The sequence below is a fragment of the Rhineura floridana genome, chromosome 3 (genome assembly GCF_030035675.1).
Source record: "Rhineura floridana isolate rRhiFlo1 chromosome 3, rRhiFlo1.hap2, whole genome shotgun sequence".
Classification (NCBI taxonomy): Eukaryota; Metazoa; Chordata; class Lepidosauria; order Squamata; family Rhineuridae; genus Rhineura; species Rhineura floridana.
The window spans coordinates 44536105-44555824 of NC_084482.1; the positions used below are offsets into that span (position 1 = coordinate 44536105).

General features: G+C 40.2%; 2 protein-coding genes across 10 annotated transcripts in view; one reads left to right on the forward strand and one right to left on the reverse strand.

The window, feature by feature from the left end:
• The window catches only part of ARSG (arylsulfatase G), a 154361-nt gene that overhangs the window by 13362 nt on the left and 121279 nt on the right, over nucleotides 1-19720 (forward strand). For 2 of the 8 annotated variants that reach the window (XM_061615604.1, XM_061615605.1), the window contains exon 2: nucleotides 8577-8723. The exons of 4 other annotated variants lie outside the window; for them this stretch is intronic. The gene's annotated coding sequence lies outside the window, so the exon portion shown is untranslated. Of the gene's footprint in view, nucleotides 1-8576; nucleotides 8724-16516; nucleotides 16692-17339; nucleotides 17416-19720 lie in introns of those variants that run through there. 2 more of the 8 variants (XM_061615606.1, XM_061615608.1) reach the window with 2 other exon arrangements.
• SLC16A6 (solute carrier family 16 member 6) lies at nucleotides 538-15752 on the reverse strand. Of its 2 annotated transcripts, none has more exons than XM_061615612.1 (6): nucleotides 15149-15752; nucleotides 11615-11856; nucleotides 10009-10152; nucleotides 9330-9458; nucleotides 6652-7476; nucleotides 538-5026 (listed from the first exon to the last, which is right to left on the reverse strand). In XM_061615612.1, exons 2-6 carry the CDS (start codon nucleotides 11847-11849, stop codon nucleotides 4785-4787), a joined length of 1575 nt encoding a protein of 524 aa, XP_061471596.1. In that variant the 5' UTR covers nucleotides 11850-11856; nucleotides 15149-15752; the 3' UTR covers nucleotides 538-4784. The 2 variants fall into 2 exon arrangements, 1 of the variants encoding a protein (XP_061471596.1); XR_009761254.1 differs by having other exon boundaries at nucleotides 5010-5026; nucleotides 6483-7476; nucleotides 15149-15748.

Sequence of the window (19720 nt, forward strand, 5' to 3'; positions counted from 1 at the left end):
CACACACGCACGCACCTCTGAAATCAATTTAATTGGTTTTGACAATAGCAGTTTGTCTTTTGGAGATCCCTACCCCCTGGTTTTTTTGTTATTTCATTTGTGAGGAACTGGAAGAAAACACACACAGAAGTGTAGGATGGAAAAAGCATCTATAGGTGGAAGTGAGGTATGAATCAAGAACTAGTTGGTAGTTTAGTTAAATGATGAAATCCTCCACCCCCAGTTTTATTTAAGCAAACCTGCAAGCATAAGTTCATACGTTTCTGCAACCATGTGGGCTGGAAACTTGCTTTTCACAGGAAAGACTGGTTTTCAGTGTTCTTATTCAAGCTGTAAATTCAGTTTAGATACCACAGTGTGTTCATGGCCAGTCAGATTTCCAAAGCTGCCAGACCCCATCCCCATTATAGCCATTTGCGATGTGTGAGATTGCCATACGTTTTTAATGTATACCACTTGCTTGGCTAGAAGACAAATTAGGAGATCGAGGAATAAAGAGGAGTAATTAAACTGAAGGATAAACACTTTTTTCTTTTAAAAAGTTTATTGCAAAACTCAGTGTTTGGTAGCACTTCCAGAGTTCACTAATTACAGTACAGAACAAACCAGCAATCCTGCTACGACCAGGTTTAATCCTGATTTTGAAGCTTTTGTGCACAGAGATGTATACGCTCCTGGTCATGCTAATATGGTATGTACATAAACAGTAATTTTTGATGCAGTCAGTTATACGCTTTACTAATGGATATCCTTGTATAAAAAGAGATACAGTAGAACCTTGTTAAACTGGACAGCTAGGTTTTCCCACAAACATATAATACACTCCTTACTATGTTATCTTCAGTAAAGTCATAATAGCAAAAGTACTGAGGTCTTATATTACTAAGATGCTGTTAATTTAATAATTACTGTATAATATTATACAGTATGTTTACTGCTTTGCTAGAGGTATAGTGATGAATAAGTAATAAGGTATGTTTGCTAAATAAATAAATAAATAACACAGTATGTGAATGCAAGTTTCATGTTTTGTTCATTTGCTCGCTAATTCAAAATCAGAAAAGCTACCCACCTCCTGGTCAGGGGTGGTGGATATCTTCCATTTACAGTGGCAATCTATCAAGGTTCTGCTGTACATGATAAAGTGCTGAAGTTATTCAAAGGATACTAAACTGCAACATTGTAGTTTTCAGGCAGTGAGGGAGGGTGGATTGCTAAAGCCACTCTGATTCAAGAGCATCTTTTCCCATGTTTTGGGGGCAACAACACCGTGAACCTATTTGCAAGTAAGTATGCTTAGGAACACAGCCTAGTATTTTGATATTAAAGACATTTACCTTGAAAGTATGTTCCATTAAAAATCAACCAGCATCCTGATAAATGGCTTTAAGCTTTAACCACACTGAAATTGCAATGACTTTCAACAATGTAGTCACGTGCTGGTGATTATTTTTTTAAAAAAAGATCAGATTGTCCTCATTTCTATGGCTGATGATGCATAAACATCTTAGCACAGCAGTGAGCATACAATTCCACTCCCAGTGAACTGTTAAGAAATGTTTGAAACTGTACTGTGTATATTCAGAACCAAAACAAACCATTTACTCATTTTGTCCCAGAGTTGTCTAGTGACAAAAATATGCATAAAAGTGGGGCACGCAAGCATGTGTCACCATTGATAGTTATCTAGAATAAGTGAATAGCCAACATGTTGGCATTTTTATAATTCCCTTTCACATAACTGACTGAAAGTGAGAGGAAAAACCAACTGTGTCCAATTATACTGTCCCTGAAGCTAGTAGCAAAATTCTTACTGATGTCTGCATTAACAATTTGTGACCCAGGATGGTGGCGTCATAATTTTTAGGACCAGTTATTTGATGCCTCTGGCACCTGTTGAACATTCCTGTTATATTTTAAACATTTAAACTGCCATACCTGTATAATCATGTTTTTAAATAGCAAGTTTCTTTTTGCTTCGGTTCTCTGTAGTAATCCAATTCATGCAGAATATCACTGCAGTGAACATTGACAACTACATGAGATGCCAAGGCCTAGTTCATACATTTGGCTTCCACTTAATCACTGATGCAGCTGCTTATGGGCACATGGCCCATTGAGAATTGCATGTAGTTGATGATTGAGGCCATTTTTGTGTGATCACGGCTGCTCAATAAATGGCAGTTGCAGTTTTGCATATGGCAGCAGTGTAGGCTGTATGACAACACACACAGTTAGTGCAATTCAGGGAGGGTCATGGGCATTTTGGTCCTGTACACTCACATGGGTGATTGTATGGAAGACACCAAATGTAAGAATAGCCCCAAAGCATATAGGCTTCACATTCTCAGGTGGTGCAAGACTGGCTTAAGCCTACAGCCATAGGGCCTCACTGTGAAAGCTGAAGATCTGCTTCACAATGTATCAGTACCTTCTTTTCACTGTATCTCATCTTGAAAATTCTCTCACCAGATTCAACAAATCGTTTTCAGTTTTAATACATGAATTGTATTAATCATGCTTGAAATGCTACTGGATCAAGTGTCAATGTTCAGAGATATACAGAACCCTGCCTTCAGTGTATTACCAACTGGAACTACAGTCCTGTTTGGGACTCAATTCAAGAGCAGGATGTGTGTGCCTTGTGTTTTTGCTTTTAAAGGCCTAGGTTCCCTCAAAACTCTTTTAACAGAAAAAACCAGGACTACTGCTACCTACACCTTTAAAAAAGAACAGGTATACTGCTACCTACACCTTTAAACACATGTCAATAAAAGTTAAATATCAATGCATTAAAATGACTGGTGGAAAGTTTTAAAAAACCCACACAAATATGCCCAGGCAGGCAGCTGCTAATAACTCTAAAATAAATAAGTAGGTAATTTTAAATTTAAAAAGATAACAATAAAGTTGGTTTATCCAACTACAAAAAGAGAATAAGACTTTAATAGTGCTCAGAGGTATCCCCCGAGGTTCAATGGAGTAGGCAATCCTAACGAGGGAACAGGAAGGACTGAGCAGTACCTGCAGCCCTGCAAAGGGGTTTGTGTCTTTTTTGTCATGCCAACTCCAGACTGGCACAGCAGAGGTGCCAAAATCAATCCCTTCCCTGGGAAATGGATCTAGCAGATCTGTCTGCCACATTTCTGTCCCATAACATCCTGCTTTAGAGCCTTCTGCAGGCTACTGGTAATGGGAACACTATTAGCAGTAGCTTCTCAACCACTTCTGAGAGCGATGGGAGCATCTGCTGGAGCTAAGCTCACCCACCATCCAAGCCCAGCAGAGGAATATCTCTTTCTAATCCTATCTTCCTCAAGCAGCACTGATTTGGGGTTTAGAATGACCACACAGATATAAAGCTGTGTACAGGATTCCAACCTAAGGCTGCAACTCTATTCATACTTATTTGGGAATGCAGTCTACTGAAAGCAGTCAAACTCAAAGTTTCTGAATAAACATGCATAGGGTTGGACTGTGTAAAGTTAGTCTGAGGTGGAATAAAAGGTAAAGGTGTCCCCGCACTTATAGTGCGAGTAATTTCTGACTCTTAGGGTGACATCTTGTGACGTTTACTGCGCAGACCATATATGAAATACCTGCAATAACAACTGGCCATAAAAATGGAAGTGGTAGCCTCCAACTTTCCAACATATATGAAATTCAAGGAATTAAAAAAAAATCCTGTGTTAAGTCTCTAAGTTGGGTTCCCAAACTGTGGTCCATGGACCACCAGTGGTCTGCAAACTTCATTCAGGTGTTCCACAGTATGTCTATATTAAATATTCATACTGATTTTTAATTGCATTTTTATTGCTTCTTTTATTTCTTGTATTTTATTGTACTAGTTTGAATTCTGTTGAATGTAAATTGTAACGCAATAAAATACAATATAAGAAATAAAAGCCACAAAAATAAAATTAAAAATTATACAGCTTCTAGCACAGTGCATTACAATTGCTACAACACAGAGAAAAATCATTAACTGGTCTGCCAAGACTTTCAAGTGGTCAATGGGGGGGGAAGTTTGGGAACTACTATTAAGTATACCATATCCCCCTTTGTCCTACTGTTCTTTGGAATTAATATCTAGGAGAATCCTTTTTTAAAAAAGCTAAGCAAAGTTCAGAATGATTGGTGTTTTGCTATAAGACATATACTTGCCTTTTCTCTAGCACAGTGGTTCCCCAAGCTTTTTTCCCCCCTATGGGCCACTTAAAAATTGCTGAGGGTCTTGGCAGACCAGATTTTTCCACCTGATGTAGCTATTGTAATATGCTGTACCTTAGTGCTATATGTTTATTGCATCTTGTTGCTTTTATTTCTTTTACTGTATTGCAATTTGAATTCAATGGAATACAAATTGTAATACAATAAAATACCATATGAGAAGAGATGAAAATAGTTACAATCAATAGGAGTATTTAATATGGACATGCTGCAGACCACCCAAATAAAACTCACGGACCACATTTTGGGAACCCCTCTTCTAGCACAATAGTTGAAACTGATAAGAAATTTATGTGTTGCCTATCTCTTTGTTAGGAATATGAGAATTGAACCACAGTTTCATGCTCGATAGGAGTGCACTTATGGGGTCAATCAATGGTATTAAGCATTCCAGGTGATTACAAAAACTATGTAACAATCTTTCAAAAGGGTTGATAGCATCTGTTCACATTTATAATTTTGCATTTCCTTTAAAGTGTAGCTTTCAGAAGGTGGATCAGAGCTGACTTGCTTTTTCCCCAAAGGGTGTGTGTGTGCATGTTTTTTTTTTTAAATCAGGCCATACTGTCATTGCCTCTTAAAGAATCCTCATTTTTTCCAAGATCAGGCTCTATAAAGTCATCTGGTACATCCTGCAAGGGCTCTGACGTGTTTTCTTCGACTTGTTGCTTCTTTCTTTGATATTGTATTTTCTTACAAGGCATCACCAAAGAAAGGAACACAGCAGCCAACAGCATGCCAGCAGCACAGGAATAGAATGCAGAGCTATAGTTCTTTGTGGTATCCACTAGCACACCTGTAAGGGTGAGAGAGGAGAGATGCATTGAATTTTATGTCAAAAGCTTCATTTTATACCAGCTTGTTCAGTCCCTTTGTACAACTTCATTTAAACTTTTTGTAGATTTGTCATTTCAGAGCTGCATCTATAGACAACCCAAACTCATATTCCGCAAGTTCAAAAAGCAATTTGGGGATTGGATGTGAGAACTGTTTAAAGGGAAATGCTAGATGAAAACTCTAAGGGGAAGTGCCACTCATGTATGCACAGCATTCCCTCCCCCACTCAGTGTTTCACTTTAAATTTCTCTCATGCTATATCCCTTTATTTGCAAAGTGTTAAAGATGTTTCGGGGTTCTCCGAGAGTAATCTCTGAAACTACAAAAAAAGAGTAGCTTGCAGCCACAATCGTCAAGCTTCTTAGAAGATGGGCTTGCAAAATCACTGGAAACTATGTGTATACTTGACTAAAGTACTTCCAAGTAAGTGTGCTTTGGATTTTAGCCCAGTCGTCCTATGAGTCAAGCTTGTAAATAGTTTTAGGAATACTGCTAAAGTTCTTGACCTGCGGTTAAGCAAACCTGCCACTGTATTGCATCAAATTGCAATTTCCAAATAGTCGTTTTCCCCCCAGCAATACAACTCATTTTAAAATATTATCCCAGTGCAAGGCTTTTTGCGTATGTTGTGGTAGCAATAACAACTTGCTTGCTATAAAGAACCATAGCTCTCATAGAATGGAGCATGTTTTCTCAACAAAGAAGCAACTGCTAAAGGAAGTGCATTTCTTCTGTAAGAACTATTTGAGGAACAGGTAAAGTGACTGCTTGCTGTCTTTCTAATGTTGGTAAGTTTCAATTGGATATGTTAGCTGATGTCTTTCTCACAGGCTTTTGCATTCTTTAAGCCTTTCCCTTGTGAACCTTTAAGGAGATTAAAGTCCTAGTCCTATTCTCTCCCTGTTCTTAGTCTGCTTATTTACACTTGAACCCACAACAAGGGTGTGAGTAGCTGTGAATGTGGGTAGCAATCTGGATTTGTGTGGGAGACCTGGGTTCAAGTATTATCTTGATGAGCATCTAATAGTGTGTCCCTGGGCTAAGTCACCTTCTCCCCGGTCTATTCCCCACATATAAAATTGGATAAATGACCTGCCTTAAATAATTGTTGTGCAGGGTAACACACAAGAGTTATTCTAAAGTGTGTTATAAATTAAAAGGACTATGTTTACAACAGTACCAGCAGTCAAATTGTCTTTCTTTTGTCTTAGTGATCCTTGGACGGGAAATGTGTTGGGAGATGGTTTTTGTTTTGGTTAGGTGAAGGCTTCTTAGTCTCACAAGACAGCTGCCTAGATGGTGGCAGTCACACTCTTTCAGGGAACTGATGGTGGTTCACTTCTGTGGAAAATGTGCATAGGCTATTTGTGTAGAATTGTCTTCCGTTTTGCAGACTTTTCCTTTTGATTGCTCACCTCCTAGTTACCATTTTCCAGGCATGCTCCAACTCCTGTCTGCTGCTGTCTATCCATCAGTCCTGATCTTAGTTCACCCTAGTTCTCTTTGAAAGCATTTGTTTCCTTTCTTGATTGTTATCTAACTTAGAACATTTTGGGGTTTCTCTAGGAAATTACTCATTTTTACCTGCAAGGGGTGGTCCAGCCAACCCTGATAAACTTTGAATAAATACATAAACCCCTGCAGCAGAGGACATCTTCTCTATGCCAACCACATCATCTTCAGCCAACATAGGAATGTGCGTGCCTGCTACTGTCCCAAGCATGAACCCAAAGAAAATGCTACACATCATTAGTCCCCAAAAATTGTAAGCAAGAGGGAAGGCAAAGAGGGCAATATCCAGCAGAATGACAGAGATGAGTTCAATGTAAATTTTTCGGATAGGCTTTTTGTTGAGGACCCAGCCAGCGCTGATTCTGCCAAAGACCTCAGCAATTGCCATTGCTGACAGTATGTATGCAGAGCGATCCTTGTCGATTCCAAGGCTCATGCTAAGAGGAATTATGTACAGGGAAGGAGCAAAGAATCCCAGAGTAGCAAATAAACCAAAAAGTGCGTAACAAATAAAGCCATAGTTTTTCATTACAGAGAAGTCTAGAAGTTTAGGTTTTGGTTGCTTGATAGGGATGCTTTTAGCTTCTATGAGAATATCTGTGTTTTCCTTTGGTTCTTCATTTTTCAGTTCTAATTTGGCATCTCCAGGCATGTTGTGAGGTGAGGTAGTTACTTCTACTCCTGAGTCAATGGAATCTATTGAGGTCCGTGTCTGCTCATTTTCAAGAATGTACTTTGTCTCTTTTTGCTCTTCCACTGGTGATACTTTCACTACTTCCTGCGCTTTGATTATGATGGGACGCAGCAGCGATCCACAGGCAACAATTCCAAGCTGCAGTAGACCAACAAACAGGAGGCTGTATCGCCAACCAATGTGTTCCTTCAAAGCAGTGATAGCTACAGACAGGAAAAAGTAAAATACATATTTCACTAATGGAACAGCAAGCTCTAATTTATAATACTACACAAATAACACTGAGGTTCAAATTCTGGGGTCAAGTTATGCCCTCAACTTGTTCACATTGTCTCAATGTTACAACATGTACACACTTGACTCAATGATTTGGGACAAAGCCTGTCAGTATAAATCTGCGAGAGGTTTCATGCACCAAGACTGTTTCTTTGCCTGGGTAAACTATGTTGTCTCCATAAAACATACAATTTCTTACATATGTTATGCCGAAAGACTGAGTGATGAGGGCAACAGATATCAGCACAAACTGGGCACAATACTGCATAGCTTGTTTGGGGGAATCTAGTGCAGAGGTCTTACTTTTCCAGTCATTAGTATGTTTTCCAATAAACATACACCCTCTGGAGAAATTTAAAAAGATGTTTCCCTAACACTCAATAGGATGGATTAAATGATCCCAAGAGATAAGGCAGGTTTCTTCTTCTGTAACACAGCTGGAAGTGATGCAGTTTAAAGGCAAACGATGTTTTCCAGGTTGGAAAACTACTAGGAGAAAGCACTGTACATCTTATCCTAGCACATTCAAACAGGGTTGATGCAATCCAGCCTTTCAAGACTTCAGGTTTTGGATTTCATAACTAAGTGATAAACCCTGTGGCTTCCACACCAAATAACCTTCCACACAGGCTATGCATTGTTTCATGCAGCTGGGGTTACTGCTTAGTTTTATTTTTAGCTTGGAAAAATCTATACTGGGAACCCATCAGATAGTATGTCAGGCCATTGGGGGTTGTCTGTCAGGTCACTGAACTAGCTTTTACTAAAAGTAACTTAGGTTCATTAATTCCACTGGGTCTACAGTTAAAAGTTAGTTCAATACAACCCATTATGCTCTGCAAATATTGTAAAAATAGTGCCAAACTTGTTTGGGGGAGGGGATGGTCTGAATTTATATCTAATAACCAAGGAAATAGAAAATGCCTCTAGACATAATTACAAAGGCAGGAGCTTAGTCCCCTTTACATTTTCAATTCTGCAGGCTTTTATATTACAAAGGCTGTGGTTATTTTCCCATCTTTCCTAGATCCTGATAAGCCCTTTTGCACCTCCACGCCCATGACTTTCCAGCTAACATATGTCCCTGGGATTCCTCTTAAGAATGGAAAGAAGATCTGCATGCTCTGAGGGGAATGAAGGATTTGGCTCTAGCAAAGGCCTGTGCATTCTGAAGGTCTGGTACACATCTTTTCTTGCCCAATTTTTCAAAAAGTTTATTAATGGAAGTGATAGCCAAGTGCTGCTTCCACCTACTTTTGTGCAGAAATATGATCTATGCTTTTGTGAAGCAACATATTCTAGTCCTGAGTGCAAATATATTTTGGCTCAGCTGTAGATCTAGTTTCTTAATACCTTACAAAGGTACATGACCTTAAGAGTCATATCATGAGAACTGTTTTATTGGAATCCAGTAGATTTGGGTTCCACTTCCCTCACCAAGGGTTGGTCCCTTCCTGCTGTATTGCAAAGACAGAACTGATCTAGACTCCAGCTGAACGCCTCAGCAAAGAGCAGAGCAACCCACAGAACCACTATAATCTGAACTATGGACTTCTTAATTTTGGGAGCCTCCACAACCAATTCAACTGAAAATTTGAGAAAAACCTAGCTGAAGGCATTGAATCTCTCCACCCTATTTTAATGAAACATTCGGTGATTCTTAATCAAACATTTGGTGGAATTAAGGTTACACCATCGAGTCAATGGAGCTGATTAAGACGTATGTAAGATTCAAGTCACCATGTGATCATAGGAAAATCTAAGCAAGGTGTTTCAGTACCTGGTGCAAAAGAGAAGACAGCAAAACATTCTCCTGTAGAAGCCACTGCTGTGACCAGTGAACGCTTTTTGTCAAAGTACTGTGACAGAATGGTGACAGTAGGGAGAAAGGTAAGACAGTATCCTAAGCCTGTGAATAAATACCAAACAGATGCCATTAGCACAAGACAGTTATGGAAGTGCAGATACGGAACTAAACCCTTTGCCTTATCTTAGTGGGTTTTTTTACACCACTCACTCTCAACATACCACCCACCATTAGTGACATTGCTTGCTAAGTATTTGCACTGCTAGCCAATTCTCATTAACGGCAAGTGTAAACTGTCCAGAGAGCTTCAGCTATGGGGCAGTAAACAAACAAACAAACGTAATTTTTCAAGTTATGTGAATGCTTCCCAACAGGTTTTTTAATGGGAAGATATCAGTATATACTCTGCCAGTAAGTAAGGTGATCTATGTGATCTTAGTGTGATGTATCCTGTTGTTCACAACAACAGGGTTGTTTCAACAAAATCAGGTAACTCCACAAACCCAAGTCCTACCAAGAATTAGTATTGAGTTAACGTTTTTTCAAGATATTTTGGCCACTAGTGATCTGGCCTGCTTCCAGCCCTGAATATAAACATTTATCTTGAAAATTTTTATTAAAATGTTATTAAAAAATGGACCATGCCACTTACCTGAGACTATGCCAATTGATATATACATTTCGACAACTGTGCGTGCAAAAGATCCTGCAACCATTCCAGTACTGATCAGTAAACCTCCAGTCATCACCACCAGACGATGACCAAAACGATTAGACAGTACTGTAGAAAGAGGAGCTGCAAAAGAAAATAATTACTTTTTCTGTACCCCTTTTAAACTGCAATAGTAGCTCCCATCATGCGATGCAAGAATGAACTTTGTTGACTTTTTTTATTACAAGCAGTTGTAGTATTTCCCCCTTGCATAAACAATGGATTAATGTTACTAGAAAAAACCCAAAGGCCTACCTACCCTCCATTTTCTTATTTTGTAAAAATATTTTAGTTGTGATTAGGCAAACTCCAGGTTGGTAGGGCCCCAAGAAACCTACAACCCCCATCCCAAACACCTTTATATTAAATATGAAAGAAACCTGATACCATGTAGGCCAGTGTCCCCATGATTCAAATGTAGTAGTTACGTATTTGTTTCATTTCTTCTTTTTAAAGTATTAATTAAGCCCCAACAGACAGGTCTCAAGGGATTTTTTTCTCTTATGTCAGTAAACTCGAATAAAGCTTCCATACAGTGCAGAAGCTAACACAGAGACACTAAGAGTAGACAGGAAGCTCAACTAATGTGATTTAATTAAATCAGAAAACAACTGTATGTCAGAAGCAAGCCCTCATTGTTCTGGTTTCTTCTTTCAAATTTATCTTTCCTTGAAGAAGAGCTGGTTTGATTGAGTTGACTTGGTTGCAACAAACACTAAAGAGCTCTGTCTACTAGCTTCTCCTGTTCCAGCCACACTGAAACCAACTTTGTCCTTGTGTTAAGTCCCCATTCATCACAATGGGGGTGGTGCAGGATAAGTAGATTGTGCCCCAACTCTAACTTAACTCTATCTTATTTATTTATTGTACTTATATACCACCCCATAGCTGAAGCTCTCTGGGCAGTTTACAGTAACTTAAAACATTAAAACAAATATACAAATTTAAAAACACAATTTAAAACAATTTAACGGCATCTGTCATTGTGCCTTCCTTCTACATCTTTGATTTCTATTCTCTTGCCCTCCTACTTCCCCCACTCTCTTTTCTACTCTTACAGTGGCACTTGTAAATCCTTATCACTGAACCTCTCTGCTCCATTGATAAGAAACAGCAGTAGCAGTTATTATAGGTAACTGTCCTTGTGACTGAAGCAAAACCTAGTTCTCTAGTTTTCTGGTTCTCTGTTAAATCACAATGCGAGCCCTATAATGAAGTCCAAGAAACTGAGGTTTTTGAAAGTATTAGCAGTCTGTGTGCATAAGCAGGGTGTCAAGTGTGTGGGCAGATTTGCTTTTTAGGGTTTGCCAACACTAAAGTAGTATGCGGATGCCATACATAACACCATTTCTTGTTACTTATGTAGGACAGTGATATATATGCACATATTACAGCCATAAAACCACAGAATCCTAACAGCCCAATCTTATGCAGAGTAAGACACTTGTTATCCTGTTGAAATAATGGGTTTAGGCTTGCTTAACGTGGTACAAGATCAGGCTATTAAGAGTTCCTGCTTTTAACACAAGATCTACCATATGCTCACCTGTAAATGTTAGTACAAATACACATATTGAGATTATCCATGATATCCTGCTGTTGCTTTCATCAAAACTTTGCACTAGGTCTGTAAAGAAGACTCCAAAAGACTTGATAATGCCATATGTCAGGGCCTCTACAAAGAAGAAAGCAAACGCCACAATCCAGCCCCATCCTCCATCAGGCACTTTAGTATAAACATTTGGAGCAATGCATGACATTCTTGTTGCTTTGACAGTCATTATTAACCTGGAATTGGGGAGAGGAAGAGAGAGATCAAGACATTTTCTAAAATCATGTCATAAGCCCCTGTGCTGAACATGTCTGCTTTGAAGTAAGCCTGCTCAGTTCATTGGAATTTACTTCCTAGTAATCAGGCTTGGGATGACAGCCTTTGTTACAAAAAGTAACTGCCTTTTCATAGTGCCCAGAGAGAGTTGGGAAGCAAAGATTTTCTGCTGCTTCAGGACAGTATTCTAACCAAAGTTTGTCCTTTTAGGATCAACTTGGACTAGTTGAATCAAGAAGTAGAAAAATATATTTCATCATAAGGACCAGCTGTTTCCATTTAAGACCAAGCAATTAAGGGACAGTCATCTGACAAATACAGTGGAAAGGAAGTAATTTAGTGAAAAACCCATGATAAACCCAAAGGCCCTGTGAAATTTCACAAATACTATGAAAGGATGCTCCAAAATTTAAAGTTTTGTGTTGCATATGCAGTCAGTTAACACCCCCTAGAAACAACTCTTCCCTCCTTCCTTCCAGACTAGTTATTTCACAGGCCAAGCCTATCTGGCAGTTGCACATATTTTCTGCATAGTGTAAACTATCCACACCAGGATTTTGAATTCTGTTGATAAGGGACTTACATTGAGTTGGCTAGTTCACCCTAAAGCAACAAAATCAAGCAGACTTGAAGGTCCTTATGCTGCTGCTTTATGTAGCTCAGACTTATTTGGACCCAGCTGGGTACTTCCTCATTGCCATCTAGTGGTTCTACATATTGCTAACCTTTTGAAGTAACTTGCTGTTAAAAAATAAAAAGATAACAAACTTACAGCACCATTGTGAGTCAAAATGCAATGAATGGCTAGGAAATTCAGCTACAAATGTCAACTTTCCTTACATCAATCCTTATTTGCCAACTGTCTTTCTTATGAAGTACCCAGTAAAGCATCTGGCTGGTGACTATCAGGGCTATCATTACACTGCAAACTGCAGATGTCCTATAATTTTGTCAATACACTATTTTTTTTTCTTTTTGCCACACTAAAATAAAAGATTAAGGTAGAATAATCACTAATGAAATTCTGCTTTTCATTGGACTAGTTCTGTGGACAAATGTGACCTACTAGGTGATTTTGTTGCTCCCAGGATAGTAGATGGCTAGAACTGCATCAGGGTAGTAAATACATTTTCATAGTGTACTATAGAGCAACTTGGCAAATTGCAAGTACAGAACAAATGTAACAATGCAATAAATTTTGTGCAGCTGGCCAGGATAGCCGTAACTGACTTAAAAGGGAAAGAAAAATGGCTCACTAGCTTGGGATTCCTCAGCTACTTGTCTTTCCTCAGGAAGCTACACTGTAGCTTCCTAGAGGCAAGGACTTGTTTGACCTATGAAAAAGAGGAAAACTCCTTCAGCAAACCTTAATTTTATCTCACATCAACAGCTAGTATTTTTATTTTTACGTATCAGTTTTACTTTTTTTGAATTGCTTAGAAACATGGCTATAACACTGGATAAAAAAACACCCAAATGTACTCATTGTTTTATGACAAGCTCTACTAGACAGTTAAAATGTTTCAAGTTTAACTACATGCAATATGTAATTTTTGGTATTATATACAGTCTTAATGTTACTGATTATAGGGAGTGATTCAATTTTATCTTATGGATAGCCTAACTCCATTGTATGTAAAGTAAGATGTGTGTAAACCATTGGACATATCAGTCAGTGAGTTCAGGCATGCCTAACTTTGCATATTGACCTCAGAGATTCTTTCAGGTGTAGTACTGGAAGATTTAGAAAAAAATGGTTTTCAGGATTTCTCATGGAAAGAAAATTTAAAATGCATTCAAACATTTGATAATGGTTAGCAACTGACAGTAACTAGTAACTGTACTTAAGAATATAGCATATTAGCTTTCAAAATTAATCCCACTTCCATTGCCCTTCTGTAGTGCTGTGGAGCTATAGAATGTAGGCAGTTTTTGAACTTAAATTTGCAAGAACCAAAGCAGAGGAAGATTATCTTTTATCCATTCATCAAATCCATCCATGCTATAACCCAAAGGGATTGTAATGCTGCCTTGTAGTAGTAGATCATTAGTTGCAAAGCCAGTAAAGGTATAGATTGCTTAGCCATATACAAAGAATCCACTAGTTGGAAGAGCAGCATTATTTTTAGTAATGCCTGCAATGCGCGGGTGCTTATGAAACCACTGGATGGGACAATCTATGGTCCAATCATCTCATGCTTGGAGGAACCCTAATAGTGCAAGTATTCTATGTAAATACAAAAAGAGGACTCTTTTCAAATTAAAACATTAATGCAACCTGGCTAAATATATCACTCCAATATACCATGTCAAGTTAATATTAAAATTGTAACAAATCATCTAAAAATAAAGATTTGTAATTCAATTTTTCAGAATGTGGGGCAGAAAGAAAAATGCATCCATATGCTGCAGTATCCATGACTGTAATATGCTTGGCCATACAGCAGATACAGCCAGTACACTTTGATGCATCTGCAAGGCAGATCTGGGCTTGATTAAATGCCCTTTCTCATCTCTGCTGCACAGGATGGGCTTCAATACCAGTTTGATCCGCTTCTGCAAAGTGTATGATGGGTACCAATGCTGCAGGTTCAGTTCAGGGCATTTCACTTCAGTAAAACATTTGGTGTGTTTAAGCTCCCCACCCCCGCTGTTGCCCAAAGAAAGATCTGACTGCAGCTTGGGCGATGCAACTGAAAGCAACATGTGAGGGTGATCTGGAATGAGTTGCCTTAATAACTTGCAGTCCCAGAGAGCGCGGGAAAGGTTTTTGACGGTCACATTGTGCCATACAGTTATCTTCAATCTGGTTTAAAGCGTCTTGATACCTTAGTGGAATGCAGAGATGCCCAGGTTTATGGCTTTGCATAAACAATTAACCATGAGCTAAGTTTATTTTTAAAAGAGAGGGGGCGACCAAAGAAAGAATACTATTTTACACAAGGAGGTTCTTCTGGGAGAGGTGAGAATGTTTTCTTCTGAAGGGAAAAAACCCTTCAGACCTCAAGAATATGGATGAAGAAAGATCCTATTTACATCCCATGTGATGCAGGATGGGGAAAGTAAACCACTCACGAGGATACGAAATTTTAGCATCACTGTGGGCATCTTTAAGACACAATTTAGCCGTATCCTTTTTAAAATAGAAAAGACATGCTCTTTAGATGAAAACAGCAAATAACGTTGTTTTTTTTAAAAAAATGGCAGCAGCAAGGCAACCAAACTTCAGGCTCCAGAAGAAAAGTCACTTACCAGTAGAAGATGTTGCTGCTGCTGCTGTTACTTGGGGAGAGAAAGTTGAGGAAGAATAGATTACCCCCAAGCCGCAGAGAAGTGCAGCTTTGGCCTATAACCTGATCAGTAACATGCTGAGGTGGCTGCCTGGAATACTCAACCCCTCGCCTTAAGAGCGGGAGCCAAGGACCCGGCTAAAAAAAGGTCCTCGGGGGAAAGCAGCCGCCTCAGACTTCTACTCCTGACCCTTTTGGAGAGGATGGAGCCTATGGCTAAAACGGACCCTTTTCAGCGGGGGGAGAGGAGCAACTAGCCCCCTTCGTTATCCCACAGTAGGCTCCCGCTGCCTGTGCCAAGGCTGCCCCATGCCCAACTGAGTAGCCCCTTCGCGCCAAGGTTTTCACAAGGTCGCTCTTCCTCTGCCTGCTGCCCCTTTCCTGCCAAACACTTGCCCCCTTCCTTGTTTTCTCCCTTCCCCTCACTCCTGCCTGGCCCTTTTTGCAACCGCTGCCGTCTCCTCCGTTTCCTTACTCCAGCTCAGCTTTTTATACCGGCTAGAGCCGGTCTCTGCCGGCGAACCCGGCGCGCGCTGTAGCTCAGCAGCGCCATGTGCGCGCCGGGCCCGGCTTTGCAACTGCAGTAAACGAACTGACTGCCTCCGCGTGCTCTGAAGGGGAGGGGGCAAAGAGACGCGCTGTGTGCGCGCCGGGCGGCGGGATGGGTGAGGGCAAGATGCCTCTGCGAACCCAGGAAAGAGCGGGAAGAGCGAGGCGGTTACGTTTGGATAGTGGCCTGGCTCTGCCACGTCTCCTTTCGTTCGTGCCGTTTCCCCTCATAATACCCCTATTTTGCTGTCATTCGGTGGAATAAGCCAGCCCTGCTCCCGTCCCCCAACTCGACGCACGCTCGCTTGTTAGAGGCGGTCGTGGTAGTAGAACGTGCTACTGGCCTGAATGAAAGCTTTTCCTGCTAGCGCCTCTGTCCCCCCCCCATTCAGTGAAACATATTGCAAAAGTGGAGAGGGAGTCATAATCGTCTATTTTGAGCCCCTGCTAAAATTTAGCCAAGATTACTCAGCAGTAAACGCCGCTTAATACATTGGACTTTCTTGGCTAATGTGCTTAGGATGGCAATTGGACTGGAAAGGTCTCCTTAGCCAGAGGAAGCTCCTCACTAGAGTCTTCTTTATTTCCTCTCTTTGAGTCTCCCTCCTCATATCGCCAATGTTGGATGTGTTTAATACCCTCGCGCTTGTCTCCCATCATACGCACTAATATCCCTCACCCCTAACAGAAGTTGCTTTCCACTTTATTTTTTCTCGAAGCCTCTGAGGTCATACTCCCGTCTGATTTCTGCTCGAGAGGATTCAGGGTCCTTTAACCCCGCCTCTAACTTCAGCAGCTGCAGCGGCTTGAATTTGCCATGCTGGTGTCAGGGGTATCCAGTTCGAGCATTACATGGATCAATGTATTTAACGAAGGAAAAAAGCCAAGAGCTCTCGTTCAGCCAAGATGAGCGCCCCCATTTTGCAAAGTCTGCGCCCTGAGTGAGGTCCCTTAAGGTAAACTGCAGATTGTATGAGGAAGAAAGTCAGCTTTCTACTTGGGGAAGCCCCCAGGTTTTGTCTTCCCCTGCATTTGCAAGAATTCTTTTCTCTCTCTCGCCCCTTCCCTGCAGTCTGTGTATTTCCTAAGAATAACAGAAGGACCTGCTACATGTGCGTGTACAGATTATAGATAGATGTGGAGGCTCTGGGCTTTGTAACCGTGCCATGCGGCCCCCGTCAGCGCTAGAAGACGTGGGTTTCACATTCATTCCTCTGTGTTATTAGAGCTGTCTGTGCCGGCCCCCCCGGCACAAGCTTCGAAGAGCTGCGCCTGCAGTATTCGGGAGTCTGGCTGCTCAAATGACATCAAAACCGCCCCTCCCTTTCAAATTATCGGGAGAGTGTGATGGTCGGCTCTTTAGCAGCTCTGCAGGATAAACCGGAGATAAATACAGCACGCTCCCAGTGCAGAACCCCGTGTAAACCAAAATTCTGCCTCTATTAATTACACTTGCATTCCCTCAGACTGGGAACCCGGAGAGCTGTCCAGAGCGCGGGCGCGTGTGCCTTTCTCGGCGGGGGCGCGAGCGCGTTCCACGTTTCCAGGTTCGAGCTCGTGCGGCTGCTGCTATAGCTAGAGTCGATCCGGGCAGAACAGGTTTCTGCCAGTTTGGGTGTGTGTCTGGCTGCACTAGAGACTCGTAATCTCCTGGAAGCTGAGCTCTTCTTGTTGCAATGGGTAATGTTGATGACTCAATGGGCTAGGCAAAGCCCCAGAGCATCCCTCCTTGTAGAGAGTCGAGTGTGTGTGTGTTCGCTTGTCTCCCTTGGAGTCAGCGGTTTGCATTCTCTAACTTCAAACTTCGATTCTGCCAACTTGGCTTTCAGCAAAGATTTTCTACTGCTCCCCTTCCTGCACTCCTTTTGAATGTGGGAATGACTAGTGTTTATTAATGTTGCATTTTATCCTTTTCTTTTTAAGGGAATGGAGCAAATTCACCTTTTACGGGATTATTATAAATGTTTCTCATTTTGGCTCATTAATGTGTCCTTTGAGGTTTTTTCAGCGTTTCATGTGCTGGAAGTGAAGTTCCTCACACAACCTCTGAAACTACATGCCTTTATGCAAGTGGTGAAGATGTACTATAATAGTACACAAATTTGACCCAGATTATTATCATAGTATTGATTTTTCTTTTTTAAATAATGGATCCTGCATAGCAGCAAGAGAGGTATAACTTTACTCCAGTGTTGTGTTAAATCGGGTTGAAAACACACTTTAAAAAAGTAGTATACAGATAAGCCTCACTTCGTTTAAAGAAATCCTTCATTTTAGAGCAAGAAATTTTGGAGCATTTTAGAGCAAGAAATATTGAAATGATTTGTTTTTGAATTTTTTAAAATGCCCCTTAAGAGCTCAGGCCCATAGAATAGTAGCTTCATTTTATTGTGGATAGAATTTTTTTAAAAAAGTTGATTGTGGGTATTGCAATTTTTATCTAAGGTGTTTTTCATAGTTTGATTTATTTTGAACAAAATCTTAAAAGGAAAGGAAAGCAATATTCATAATGCATTTCTATTCTTGCTGAGGTGATAGGTAATGGAGTGGTGCTTCTCAGTAAATGCCTTCTTACTAATTTTATTTATTTATTTTAAAAATTATATTCCTCTTTCCTAGTCTGTTAGATAGCTTTCACCATAATAAACATTTGGAAAGCAAATAATTATAATCCAAAATCAACAACAGCTTCATAAAAATACTGAACAATAAAGGCAGATAAAAGCAAAACAATAAAAATAAGCCAGCATTTACACCACAAATTATCCTTTAAAAGTAGTGCTGCTGTGCTTAATCAATTAATCAGTTAGATTAATAAATTAAAACAACTTCATCTACTAAAACATATACCCTTTAATCAGGCAGTAGATTTTATTCTTACAAAGTATTATTTGTAATGCAAGTATTTATAAAAAAGTCAAATGGCAAGCACCATATTTGAAAGAGCATTTTTTCTTTTCATTCACAATAGAAGGAATGCCTCTTCTAAAATGATGCCTGCTGTGACACATTCTGGCTCCATCTAAAAATGGAGGATGTGCGCTTCTTGTTTCAGATTGAACATTTTCCCCCATGTCCAAACTTAATTGATAGATTAATTGACCCAACTCATACATTTAATCAGTTAAATGTCAGCCCTAATTAAAACCCCTAGTGAATAAAATTGTTTTGACCTGTCTCCTGAAAGATGCTAATGTTGATGTTTCCCTAGGTGGTCTAGGACAGTACATAGATGGGTGCACTCCTCCAAAAGACCCTCTCTCTGATCACTCTCATTGACAGGTGGCATTATTTAATGTGCTGGCTGCTGAGAGGTAGTATCCTGTTAAGAGCCACCAACGGAGATTGGCTCTCTCAGGGTTACATATATACCCTTTGGATTCCCTCCCCTTAAATATTAGACAGGCACCATCTCTGTTTTTTTGGTGCCTACTGAAGACCTTCCTCTTTCAACAAGACTTTTAAGTAGAGACCTTATCCCAGTCTGCGTCTGTGTTGGAATTGCTTTTTAATATGATCTTAAAACTTTTTTAAAAAAAAAATGGATGTTTTTAAAGCTTTTTTAAAGAATGTTTTAAAAGATCATAGAATCATAGAATAGTAGAGTTGGAAGGGGCCTACAAGGCCATCGAGTCCAACCCCCTGCTCAATGCAGGAATCCAAATCAAAGCATTCCCGACAGATGGCTGTCCAGCTGCCTCTTGAATGCCCCCCAGTGTCAGAGAGCCCACTCCCTCTCTAGATAATTGGTTCCATTGTCGTACGGCTCTAACAGTTAGGGAGTATTTCCTGATATCCAGTCGAAATCTGGCTTCCTGCAACTTGAGCCCATTATTCCGTGTCCTGCACTCTGGGACGATCGAGAAGAGATCCCGCCCCTCTTCTATGTGACATCCTTTCATGTACTTGAAGAGTGCTATCATATCTCCCCTCAGTCTTCTCTTCTCCAGGCTAAACATGCCCAGTTCTTTCTGTCTCTCCTCAT

Excerpts from the sequence above, each read along its gene's own strand:
- SLC16A6 (XM_061615612.1), bottom strand. The coding sequence starts at position 11,849 with ATGACTGTCAAAGCAACAAGAATGTCATGCATTGCTCCAAATGTTTAT. Across the intron at positions 9,459-10,008 it reads ATCAATTGGCATAGTCTCAG|GCTTAGGATACTGTCTTACC; the intron begins GTAAGTGGCATG and ends ATTTATTCACAG. Across the intron at positions 5,027-6,651 it reads GGCTGGACCACCCCTTGCAG|GTGTGCTAGTGGATACCACA; the intron begins GTAAAAATGAGT and ends TCACCCTTACAG.